This window comes from Equus asinus, chromosome 25 (assembly GCF_041296235.1).
Source record: "Equus asinus isolate D_3611 breed Donkey chromosome 25, EquAss-T2T_v2, whole genome shotgun sequence".
Taxonomy (NCBI): domain Eukaryota; kingdom Metazoa; phylum Chordata; class Mammalia; order Perissodactyla; family Equidae; genus Equus; species Equus asinus.
Genome location: NC_091814.1, coordinates 36989950 through 37003674, shown reverse-complemented (window position 1 = coordinate 37003674; position 13725 = coordinate 36989950). Strand labels below are relative to the sequence as shown.

General features: G+C 35.6%; 1 protein-coding gene across 6 annotated transcripts in view; it reads left to right on the top strand.

Moving 5' to 3' along the window:
* The window catches only part of PLA2G4A (phospholipase A2 group IVA), a 149297-nt gene that overhangs the window by 122936 nt on the left and 12636 nt on the right, over positions 1-13725 (top strand). For all 6 annotated transcript variants that reach the window (XM_014865783.3, XM_070497087.1, XM_014865785.3 and 3 more), the window contains 2 exons: positions 1874-2116; positions 6068-6252. In XM_014865783.3, coding sequence (XP_014721269.1) covers positions 1874-2116; positions 6068-6252 — 428 coding nt within the window. The remainder of the gene's footprint in view (positions 1-1873; positions 2117-6067; positions 6253-13725) is intronic.

Here is a 13725-nt window from a genome sequence, read left to right as displayed (position 1 = left end):
TGTGGGTCCTTCTAGTTGTGGCATGTGGGATGCCGCCTCAGCGTGGTTTGATGAGCAGTGCCATGTCCGCACCCAGGATTCGAACCAACGAAACACTGGGCCGCCTGCAGCGGAGCGCACTAACTTAACCACTCGGCCACGGGGCCAGCCCCAATTTAGTCATGTAATTTTGAGGAAGCTCTTTAGGCGCTTTCAACTTTAGTTTCTTCAGATCTGTGCTGGCATCATTTTACCTGGTCTCACAGAATTTTTGTAATCATCAAATTAGCAAATGCACACAAAGAGCTTTAAGTTGTAAAGGGCTATGCAAACCAAAATTTACTATTAGTATTACAGGTAATAAACAATAGATATCATTTATCTATTGTTGACTGCTAGGTTTGTCCCACAAGTGATGCCATTTCCAAGTATGTCATAAGGAAAGTAGATCTACTGTAAAGAAGTGGGGTTTATTTAATAACAATAATAATGATGATGATAATGATGATGAAGAAAAGAAGCTCCAAATCTTTGGAAAATAATTGAGTATCTTATTCATATCCTGTGTAAATGGAGATATAAATCAGTTTAAAGCCTAATTTGTTCTAGTGAAAGATTTTCTTTGTCATGTTTGGCATTAGAGAAGTGTGGGAGTAGAAGAGAGTACACTTGTTTTTTGTGAATATGTAGTCATCTGGATTGGTTACTGAAAGATCTCTTCATTTTCCCAGTTCAGTTAAGCTAATCTTTGTGAAGATAAACATTTATTATGGTTTTCTCTATGCTTGGTTAACATTTATTGGAAATTATGAAGTTTGAACATAAACTCTCTTTTCTCTCTCGACACACACACAGATATAGTTTTGTGTGTGCCTGTATATTCGTATACAGAGGTCCCAGAAATCTGAACAGAAAGGACTTAGGCAGGCAGCATTATATTCCACCTTACAGTGTTCTTAGATTTGGAAAATGAGTGAGTAATATTAATGATGATGATTATCCTGCTGCTACAACTATTTCTACTAATAACTAGTGTTTATTAAGAATTTAATATGGGACGGGCACTTTTCTAAGTGTAAGAACTTTACATGAATGCACTACCTCAGTTAATCCTCACGACGGCCCTATGAGGTTTACTGATGAGGAGGTGAAGGCTGAGAAGGGTTAACTAACTAGTAAACACTGGAGAGAAGGTTGGAATCCAGGCAGTCTGCTTCTGGAGCCAATGCTCTAAATAACTACACAAACGGCTCTCCAGTAGTAGTGATGTGTGCATAGGGTTTAAGGAAAAAGTCATTTAAAACTGCTTCCTTTGGAAGATTGCTGAATTTTAAAACATTTTAAAGCATGTGTTTACATTACACAGTTTTAAACTACAAACTTTATAAGTAAGAATAAATTGACTGTTCCCAGGGTGTTTATTGAGCAGCAAATATGTGAATCCTTCAGTTGTCTGTTCCCAGTTTCCATAATTTCTTGCCTTTTACTAAACAGAATAGCGAAGGAAACTTAAGAAATGAAGAGGATGGGATTAGCTACTCTGGATTTTCCCTGTGTGTATGTGTGTTTATGTGTGTTATGTCCTTCCACGCAAAAGGAAAGAAAAGGACTGGGGGAGGGGAGAAAGGAGAAAATAGAAGTTTGCCTGGAAATCTAAGAATAGACCAAGTAACACGGTCAAGAACACAACCTTTAGATTGAGTATAGGTAAAGGGTAAAGTAAGAACCAAAATGATTAACTGAAATATTTACGGTATTAATTTATACAAATAAACGTTTGTTAAATGGAAAGCCATAGAGCTTCATTGTTAATTTTAACACCCAAGTGCCCAAAGAAGATGATTGTTTTAAATGGATTTTGGAATCTGTATAATGATCTTTTCCTTTTCCTTAGGCACTGAGAATGAAGATGCTGAAAGGGACTATCAAAATGATAATCAAGCAAGTTGGGTCCATCGCATGTTAATGGCCTTGGTGAGTGACTCCGCTTTATTCAATACCAGAGAAGGACGTGCTGGGAAGGTGCACAACTTCATGCTGGGCTTGAATCTCAACACATCCTACCCACTGTCTCCCTTGAGGGACTTTACCACACAGGAATCCTTGGATGAAGATGAACTGGATGCAGCTGTAGCAGGTAAGTACGCAAAATATAACCCACGGAAGCTTATTCAGGAAATCTTTATTCCTTGTCTGGGAGAAATATTTTAATTATTATTAGTACTTATTCATTAATTATTATTAATACTTGTTATTAATACAATTATAGTCACATGCATTTAATGTGTAAAGGGCTTCGAATTACTGTTTTTTGGAAGAAAAAACATACTGGATAGCAAATAGCATCGTTACGCCAGCATAGAAAATTTTCACTGCAATATTGAGAACAACCTTAGATCTTCTCTGTATTGGTCAGGATTCACTCACAGAAAACAGGAAACCTTCACTCTTGTTTAATTGAAAGGAGTTTAAAGTAGGGAATTAGATGTTTACAAAATTGTTCCAAGGCTTGGAGGAGCAAGCTCCAGACTGAGCTTCCAGGAATGATTCCAAAAACACTTCAGAATTACCCTCACAAACGCCCCCACAACTGTGCTTGGCGGTAGAAATAACAGAAACAGAGCCTCTGTCTCATTTCCTCCGTCCAGTCTCCTGTGGGTGTTTCTCCTTGGCAAAGGTCGGATCTCAGCAGAACCAGAGCTGTGATGGCGTCTGGTGTATGTAGTCTTCAGCCTGGCTTGCTAGTGCAGTGCAGTCATGCGTGCACCCTAGGGATCGGGGTGGAGTTGAGTTCACCCGTCTGCAACATCCGTCAGGCTATTGAATCTGTCCCTCCAGTTCTCAGAAAGGTTGGGTAACTTTCTTAGGGTCACCTGGTAAGAACCCCCTCACTTTCAGATTTGTCATTTAGCCAAATTCCAAAGAATAATTCCCTTTATTCTTCAGTTCCATGTATGTTCCAAATTAAAAGTTAAATTTGCATTGGTGACTAATCAGTGCGTAATCATCTTTGTTATAATGATCCTGTCATCTTACATTTTTCTACTTCATCATACAATCATTTTCCCCTTAACTGCCCAAATGTCGTTTCTCAGTCATTTCTGCCTAAGGACATTGACAGGATGCTATAAAAACTTAGATGGGATTTTTCCGGAAAACTTTCTACCGCTCTTTGTTTAAGCATTGGATCTATAAAATATTTGTGAAAATTAAGACATGACTTTAGATTTTCTTCTTGTTTTGGTAGTGCTATTTCTGTTTGTTGCTTGAGCTTAAGGGAAATTGCAGAAGCAAGAGTTACCTCTGTTGTTTAAACAACAGGAGTAGAAACTCACTCTACTTTACATTATATTTATAGCATCAAAGTCTAGGATATGAGGTATGTCTGTTTACAGACCTGCAATCCAAACCCTTCCACATTAACTATAATAAAAGTCTATTTGTGATAAAGTCACTGTCTATTTTTAAATTCTTCCAAATTAAAAAAAAAAAAACCACTTGACTGTACAATCAGTGACATTTTTCTTGTGTTGTGGCACATGATGGTACTTATTGCCATTATAGTGTCAATTAAATGTGTCTTCTTTAGAAACTTAGGCTTCATGGATGAATGATGATGGGCTTTACAAAAGAAACAGCTTAGCTTCATAGAACATTGAGAGCTAGAAAGAATCTTTAGTTATTTTAGTCTATAGAAAATGAAGATCAAAAGAAGATAGTTATCATCTTTGCCTAAAATTGCTCAGCTGAACTAGAATTGGGACACAAGCCTCCTGGCGTTACTCAGAAGACTTTCTCTTCTGTTACACTCCTTTCCCCATCACCCTTGGTTTTATTAGTCATTGCCGATGTAAAAATGGAAGTTTCCTTTGTGTGTAATTTATTGTCTGTTTTACGTTATTACTTTGGTCTCATCACCCAGCAGAGCTCCTTCTGTGGTTTGCACAGCACGTGTTCTTCACTCCACATTTTAACAACTTCCTGGTAGTTTTGCAATATTTTATGCAGATTCAGAAGTGTTAGGGTTGCCAGATAAGACAGAGCATGCTCAGTTAAATTTGAATTTCAAATAACATATACATAGTATTAAGTGTGGCCCTTGCAAGATTTGGGACATACTTGTCCTAAAAAGTTATTTGTGGTTTATCTGAAACTGGGCATACTGTATTTTTATTAGATAAATTTGGTAACCTTGGAAGTGTGCCCCTTTCATTACTCTCACCTTCTTTCAAATTGTTCTTTGTTTTTATCTTTCTTCCTTCCTTTGTTCGTTCTTGCATTCACACGGTATTTACTGAGCACTCACAATGGGTTTGGTACTAGGAATCCAGCAGTCAACAAGACAGAGGAATCCTTGCCCTCATAAAGACTAAAATCATTTCTTGACCTTTCCTCGAAGTTTTGATTAATAGAGAAATTTATATACTTTAGTTAACAATGATAGAAAAGTAGAGCAAAACTAAAAACCAGGAACCCTGATCCTGATGGAACCATAGGTCAGTGAGGATGCACAGTCTTCATTTGTCCTCTCTGTCCTGTCTGGAGAATAATAGCTCTATGTCACCTTATTTGCTTCCTTTCTTTATTCGGTGCCCTTTGAAAGACGAGTCCTGGACAGTTTTCATAAAATAAAATGAGGAAGTAGAAAACTTAGTCATCCCAAAATATGGTATCACATAGACTAAATATTGCTTTCATTGAGGTATTTTGAAATGTTGAGCCTAAAATTGTTTTAAATTAATGATCTTTGGAAAGAACTTTAAATTTTATTTCTTAGCGTTGATCTCATTAAAATTCCATTGCGTTCACTTTGTATTTATCCAATTGAAAAAAGATATATGGCATATTGATTTTAGTCAAAAATCCTGTTAGGTCAGTGACGAGTTTATTCAGATTTGTTACTTACAGACCAATGTTGCTAAAAATGGACTGCATTTTAGACTGAATTTACTGAACTGATTAGCGCTTTTTCAGACAAGACCCTTACCAAGATAAACCCTGTTTATCTCCCTCTGGTTAATTCCAAGTTTTAGAATAGCCATGTGTGTGAAATGAAAATGTAAAAGATTTGTCCTAAACTGTGATCATCTTAGTTCATAAAGCCTTCATTAAAACTCCTTTTTATTATACAGTTAAAATACCATCATTTAATTAAACATTAATTAAGGTTGTTTCTCTTTTATTTTTGTGCACACACCCCCCCCCATGCAAAAGAAATGGAGATTTTTATCTTCTCTGGATATTATGTTGGAAAAAAATCCTACATTTTGGTTTACTATGTTGTGATTTTGTTTATACAGATTAAAGTTTGAGCATCTTGGAATTTAAACAATCCCTCAACCTAAAATGAGAAAAAATTAGTGCACTCTTTTTGTGCCTATTACTTCACCTTGCAGGCAATCTCTTGAAAACAGGAGAAATAAGATAATGAGATTCCCCCTGTTTGTTTACCTCAAAATAGCTGTATCCATTTAGAAACTAATTTTGGAGAAACTGCCTATTAATTACGTGACTTCTTTCCTGTTTACTTTTGTGTTTATGTTATTTACTGTGACACACACTGTCTGGAATAACAATAACAAATCAAGACATGAGTTAATTTAGGCCAGAGTTCAAAACACAAAAATCCAAATATTTGTACATCGTAAATGAATCTGTGTGATGTATTTATAAAATGACCATCGCAGATATCCACAACTGAGTTGCTTTATGAGAATATTACATATATAACTTTGATATTTCGTTATCAATATAATAGGATACAATAGGGCCAGTAGGAATTGGTCTATGATGGTTACATCAGGGCCTGAGTTAAGTACTTTCCATGCTTTGTCCCAATTAATCCTCACAACAACTTTATTTGATAGATTCTTTTACCCTGATATTACACATGAAGAAACTAAGAGTAAAAGGCAATAATTAATTTACAATTGCTAAAGCTGAACTCATGCCCAGCTCTGTTTGCCTCCAAAGCTTGAAGTCTTCACCATATGGAAGTCTATCTCACAAATTTACATAACAAATATTTTTATATCCTAAATAATGTTAACTTATTTAATTCATTCTTTTCTTTCTTTCCTTTGAAAAGATCCTGATGAGTTTGAGCGCATATATGAGCCTCTGGATGTCAAAAGTAAAAAGATTCATGTAGTGGATAGTGGCCTCACATTTAACCTGCCGTACCCGCTGATCCTGAGACCTCAAAGAGGAGTTGATCTCATCATCTCCTTTGACTTTTCTGCAAGACCAAGCGACTCTAGTCCTCCATTCAAGGTAAGGAGAATTTATGTAGCTCTCCATTATCTATCATGTTCTTTTGCCTCCCTTGTAGCTATCTTAGTCCTCTTGACCTCAATTTCTTATCCCTTTACCCCATTTTCTACATTATTGCAAGTAATATTTCTAAAACACAGATGTGATTCAATCACTCTCTTGCTTAAAGAAACTTTTACATGATTCCCCATGACCCAGACACTCCTGAGCACGACAGGAATGATACAATGTATCCAAAGGTCAGGAAGTAAATTAGACTGAGCTGTGGGAGTTAGCAGATGAAAGATAATTAAAACCATGCATGGGGAGTATACACTGTGAGAAGAGAAGGGAACATAAAATAGTATCTTGAAGATTCAACGACAAATCAGGGAAAAAGGACAAAAATCAAGGATATGTGCAGTATTATGAAAACCAATTGAGGATATTTAACAACAAGGAAATCTTTGGTGAAGTGGATGAGAGCAGTTTCAATAGGGTTGTGAGGGCAGAAATCATACTGCAGTGATTTGATAGATGAGTGGAAATTAAGAAAATGGACACAATTCTGTAGTTTGTCCAGGGAAGAAGGAGATGGACTGTCTCTGCAAGAAGTTGTGGGGAACAGGAAAACTGTGTATGCGAAGGGGTGGGTTGTTAACAAAAGAGACTTGAGCATGTTTAAATACTGATGGCCAGGAGTCATTAATGAGGATGTCATTGGAAAATGGAGAGATGACACAAATGGTAGAGTCACATCCCTGGGAAGGTTTTGGGTTCAGGAGTAGAAAGAAGATGCAAAAGTAGAGGTCGAGAGTAGTAGGGACAAGAGAGAAGGGGGAAATAATTGGCTGTCGATGGAGGTTCGTTGTTAGGCATGAAGAAGGGCAGTTTAAAAAGTACTCATGATGACTTCTAACTTTTGTAGGAGTTGGGAGTCAGTGTCATCTTTTGAGAGTGAGAGGATGGAGGTAGTGCAGCCAGGGGTGTGCAGAGAATAGTCCGCATCTGTGAAGAAGTGAGGAAAAGTTCTGAATAGACAACATAGGAAAATTGCTAGGCAGCGTTGTGGCCTCACCCTAGTGAGACTGTGAATGTTACCGCTCCCTCTGCCTGGAGCAACTTAAACTTTCTTTAGATGCATCTCAAATATTACCCTGTTAGACCTCCACAGGAATAGTTTCAATACAAACGACTTAGTAAATTCTGTGAATACAGCGATTTTCATGGTGTATTATCTGTATTTGTTTATATATATATCACTTCCACTGTCTGTGAACTCTTTTGGGACTAGAACAGTATTTTGTGTACGTATGTGTTTGTTTTGTTTTAATCATTTGGTTCTAATTGCTTTATAAGTGCCTGCCAAAATGTATGTAGGACATTTTTTGTGGGTGAATGAATGAAATGCTTTAAGAGAGGTGGAGTTATTATCCCCATTTCATAGGTTAAGAAATGGAAGCTCACAGGGATTAAGCGAAACAGTCCATGGTCTTCCCATCAGGAAGAGTCAGTGATAACCCAGGGCCTCTGACATCTAGTTTTCTTTCTATTACACTATGATTGCACTGCTCTCAAGACTAATAGGGTTATAGTAATAACTCTTTAATATATAGGGAGCCTCATATTTTAAAAATGCTGTCATATTTGATCCTTTTTGAGGCTGTTCATGGTATTCAGACAGGAAAACAAGGATTGGTTGGGATAAGCGATCTTACCACATCAACAATTAAATAAGATAATGGATGAAGAGAGCAAAGCCCAGGACCTGACTGGGGAAGTGCGAGTTAAGTAGTGGTCAAGCTGGACCTCATTTCAGGGCTCCAGAATGAAAATCCGAAGCTCTTTCTCCTTCCCTTTCCCCTTCAAAAAGCTGCATCCTTTGTACACACTGGGCACGTACTTTTTTCTGTGCTGTGTGCAGCAGTTAGTGGTAAAACAAGGTTCTTGATCTCCATAACATTTTAGGTGTTTTGGGGCAAATACTTACATGCACAAGAGTCATTTGGAAGGAAATCTAGAAGCTTATTGTTAAATAGCTGTTTGGATTTATGTAAGTATGTGTATTATAGGAGATCCATATAAGAATAGATTGGTGTTTCCTGGAGTGGATGAGAATGGAAATTAATGGAACAGGATGAAAATGGCACAGATGTGACAATGAGCACATCTGGGGACAGGAGTGATCTGCTTACTAGTGACAGATATTAAGCTCCCCTTAGGAGGCTTTAGGGGAGAATTCAAGATTGGATGTTAGGAAATAGAGAATCCTGAAGGGTTTCCAGCAGACAAATGACTTCATGAAACTGGAATCTTAGGATGATTAACCTGACAGTGGAAAGTAGGATGAATTGAAAAATGGAGGGCAAAAGATTAAAATCAAGAGGGATTTACTGTAATCCAAGCATAGGGTAATGAAGTATCGCACCAGGGTGGGTGACTGAAAACCAGGAGCAGGATTGATGACCTATGAGCAGCAGTGGGGAGCTGAGTCTCAATGGATGACTCTAAGAAGATAGCTTACAAGCTAGTTCTGGAGGTGAAAAAACTGCATCATTCTCTTTACCAAAGGGAGTGTAAAATGTCAAAGGCAACATCTTATATATGAATCAGAGACCCACTACCTCAGTGAGTTGATATTGGAAGAAGGTTTTAGAATATACTTTGTCCCTCTAAAAAGAACTATTGTACTTTGTAAATGTATTTTCATTCACCATTTCTAATTAAGAAGACTGTATACTCACTGTAAAAAATTTGGAAGTTGGAATATATACCAAGTGCTGCTTCTATCCGTAGACCATGGCTACTGATATTTTGGTATTATAGTCTCCCTTCACTGTGTGTCAACACCAGTGTCACATAGTTTTGCATTCTACGTTTTTCTACTTAAAATTATATTGTGAGCATTTTCCTATGCCATTAAATATTTTTTAAAACATAATTATAAACACTGCATGATATCTATGTTGATATGAAAGAATTTATTTAACAATGCTCTAGTTTCAACTTTTAGATTATTTCTGTCTTGTCACTTTTTTCTATAATGATCATCCTTGAACATGAAGCTATAATCACACTTTTTACTATTTCTTTAGGTTGGCTTCTTAGATATATATTAGTTTATGACTTTTAACGAATATTTCCGATTGCTTTCCAAGAAGATGCACCAAATTACATTACTATATCAGATTGTATATGTGAGCCCTCGTTTTACATGGCTTTGCTGGCATGACAAAAATATTAAAAACAAAGTTAAAAAATTTATAATAGAACAGAAAGAAAAAGAAACACATTTTTGCTTGAATTTTCTTCCTTTGCTCATGAGATTAAATAGTTTGTCGTACTTATTGTATATTCATGTTTTTAAACTACTTTTAATTGGATTATTAGTGTTGCTGCTATTCGTTAATAAGTGTTATTTTGTATCTTAAGGATATTAAAGTTTGTCTTATTTTGGTAAACATGATCTAATGAGTCATTTGTATTGGAATTTTTATTTCTGATGATTTTAAAGTTTTAAATATTTAGGTAGTGACTTCTTCCATCAGTTTTACTCTTGAAATTCATACTTCTTATCAAGATCAGTTACATATGGATTGATATTTTTCTTTATATATTTTTTAGAATATTTTAACTCATTAATCTTATTTAATATACTGGATGTGTAATAACACAATCTCTCAAAGACTTTTTTTAACGTTATTTCTGATGTTTCCTTTGTCATATCCTATATGGTTATTATAGAACACTGGGATCTGGTTTGTGTATATCTGTTGCGTTCCATTGGTACATCTGATGATCTGACAATTCATGTCTCAATACCACACTGTATTTTAATAACTGTAGCTTTATTATATATTTACTATTTTAGAGAGTCTACAATAACTACTCATATGTATATATCATATATTTACATATATGTTCTTAATATATCTGTAGACATTTCCAGTTGTGCATTCTCATGGATGTGCTTTAGAATTATTTTGTGAATTCCTTCCATTCCACTTCGCTCCCTCATATGCATATATACCCTTTTATTAAAGGTTTAGTATAGCATGAAACCTATCACTCTAGAAATAGCGAATTGTATTTTCAGAGACTTAATACAAAGGAAACGGCAGTCTATTATATATAATTCACTTTTTCTCCAAAAGAGAACTTCGAAGAGCTCAAATTGAGCAGTGAACTTTTCAGGCTCACTTGGAATATTGAAAGTGATTTTTTAAACTTATGAGTGTTGTTATGACTGTCATTATAAAAATATGCACTTCTGTATGGATCTAAAAGGTTACCCAAATATAATTTTTAAACAGATAAAAATGTACTGTCAATGCTGAAATAGAATACTTATTTTAGATATAGTAAGACTTAAAAATTTTTGATAGGAGGGAGAAGCTCCAATGTAATAACTGGATATATGAAATGTGATTTTATTAGGGCGATTAAATAGTGAAAACTTTTCTATTTAGAGACTGAAATATGGATGCCATTTATAATAAAAGAGTAGAGTGTAAATGCTGGGCAAAAAATTAGAGCATTAACTTTATTTCACAATTATTGGTATAAGTAATTTGTAAATAAAGTTGAATCTCAGATTTTGTCAGGGGCATATTGAATGATGGATATTATGGATTCTGATAAAGGCAATCACAGTTTATATTGTATCTACATTGTAACTGGCCTTGAAAGTTGGTGACATCAATGTCAGTGATACTGGAATATTTTTTTAGATTAGTGGGCACATCCCGTAATAATAGTCTAGATATAAAGAGCCTCATGATTCTAAATAATATTAATTGGTTTAAGAAAAGCAGCTCTGTGTTTCATTTTGACAAACCAAATTTCTTTTGACATATGTCATGCAAAATTAGTTTACCATTATTGTCTATCCAAGAATTCTAATAGGGTTTGTCATTAATGTTGGTCATGAAAATAAGTCAGGGTCTTCATATTCAAGTCTGCAAAATAAACAGATGTGATTTTAGGGGGAAAAAAAGCTTTGGATCTTGTGAGGAACAAGCAAAGAATATAGGAGAATTCAGAGTTTACTACTAGACATTTTTTTTCCTTTACCTTACTAAGTTTTATGGAGAGCAATAGATTAGAAATACACTATAAATTGTTATTTTCTATAATGTTATATATTGGACATAAATCCAGCTGAGTTTTTCATTGCCCTTTTAAATGCTTAATGACGAGAAGTGAGAACCATGGGTTCATACTTTTAAAAATAGAAAGAAAGAAAGAAGGCGAAAAGGAGAGAAGGAGGAAATGAGGGAAGGAGGAAAGAAGAAAGAAGGAGGGAAAATTTGAAATAAGCCAGTCTTCACAAATGATAGAAGTAATATATCTAAATTAACTTTATCTCCCTCTATTTTACTCAAGGTCAAAATTCCATTTAAACTCACAAATAACAGAAAAAGAATCTGTATTTTTCCACACTAACCTGATTTATTTAGAGCATGATCCTTATTTTAGAACCTCTGTGTATGATTTACTTAGGATTTTTAGGTTGGATCACACCATCATGACCAAACTAGTCCAAGTATTAGCTCTGTGGGCCTCAATCCGCCATAGCTGGTGAAGGGAACTGCGTGTTATTACGTGTAGCATTTGCAGATTTACCTCTTGTATTAGTCTAGTAGGGCTGCCATAACAAATTACTACAAACATTGTGGCTTAAAACAACAGAAATGTATTCTTTCACAGTTCTGGAGGCTGGAAATCCAAATCAAGGTGTCCTCAAGACCACATTCCCTCCAAAGGCTCTACGGGAGAATTCTTCCTTGCCTTTTCCGGCTTCTGGTAGCTCCAGGCTTCCTTGGCTTGTGGCTGCATAACTCCAGTCTTGGCCTCCATCTTCATGTGGTCTTCTCCTTTGTGTGTGTGTTTTCTTATAAGGATATTCGTCTCTTATAAGGACATTTGTCTTTGGATTTATGCACCGGCCCCCCACCTCTCCCCTCCCCAGATAATCCACTATGATACCATCTTTAGACCCTTAACTTAATTACCTTTGCAAAAACCCCTTTTCCGAATTAGTTTTCCTACATTCACAGGTCCTGGAGGGGTAGGGCATGGATTTATCTTTTGGAGGGCCGTCATGTCATTCAACCCACTACACCTGTACTGGTCATTGAGGATCAGATCTTCTTATGAGGAGACATATCCATCATTAATTTCTCCTTACATATTTTTGTGAATTTATGGTAACCTCTTAGTGAACTGCAAATGTGAAATGTGAAATGTGAACTGCAAAGTGCTATGTAAATTCTACACACTATTGTGTATAGAAAATTATTTCCACACCGATTGCCTTATATAGCTCTTGAATCCAACACCCACATGCTTTTTGTTAAAAGTGAGAATGATCATAATCGCAAAATAATGAATACTAAATTGTAATTTCTATCCATTTTATCTTAGATTAGTTGCTTCATTATGTTTTTAAGATTCTGTAAATTTATTTACATCATACCTCTCCCCAGTCTAAAAATAGGTTTTAAATGATGAGAAACATCTTAGAAAGCATATATCCTAGGTTTGTACAAAGAAAAAAACTCATTTCCTCTAGAGAAAAGCTAATGTATACATAAATATATAAGTAAATAGATTTTTATATTTAATACATGTTTATATATTTAAATGTATATTTTTATATGTATATAAGTAAATAAAATAGCATACATATGCCATTCACATTATAGTCTGAATATATTTCTATGTTATTTAGATTGGTTTTTCTGTCCTTCAGGATGTTTTAGCACTCAAAAGTGAACACACACTTCTTACAAAGTATCACTTTGAGGGATGCTATCAGATTTTTATCTCCACAGAAAATCATTTTAGTTAGTACTGTGTCAATTTACCAAGAATTAGTCTGTGGCAGTCTGAAGCATCTAAAGTCTCAGACGACAGCTGCGAAGGATCGTTATACTAGAGCACAGTTCCGGCATGTTGCTATAGTTCGTGGAGCAGAAATCTTTTCGCTCCCTGCGTTCTTCTAAAATAGCCTTTTCAAACTCGTCTGCTCTACTCATAGTCTGTGTCATTGTCTCTCAGTCTTTACAGAGAAATGAGACATCAGTGAGCAGATGGTTTTTCCATCCTGTAATCACTGTCTTTACAGTCATCAGTTTTTAATCTTTTCCATATCAGGATCATATAAGGAAAGGGAAAGTTTCCTTCACTTCCTGATTCCAGCGTGAAATAGCTGTCTAAAAATAGCTTGGTCTTTCACTCACGCAATTCCCTTTTCCTCTTTCTCTGTATCCACACATCGTTGGTCATACTCTTGAGTCATGTTTGTAAACACTAGAAAGCTCTTTCTTTTCTTTGCTCTCACGCAACTGAAGCAGAGTGAACTCTCGGTTTTATTTTGATATTGAATAATCTTTAATGAACAATTGTGAACCGTGGTAGATAAGAAGTAACAAGCTGAATAATTCAACTGAACAGGGAGAAAAAAAAGTTAGTGAGAAAAGTTTTCTCAAG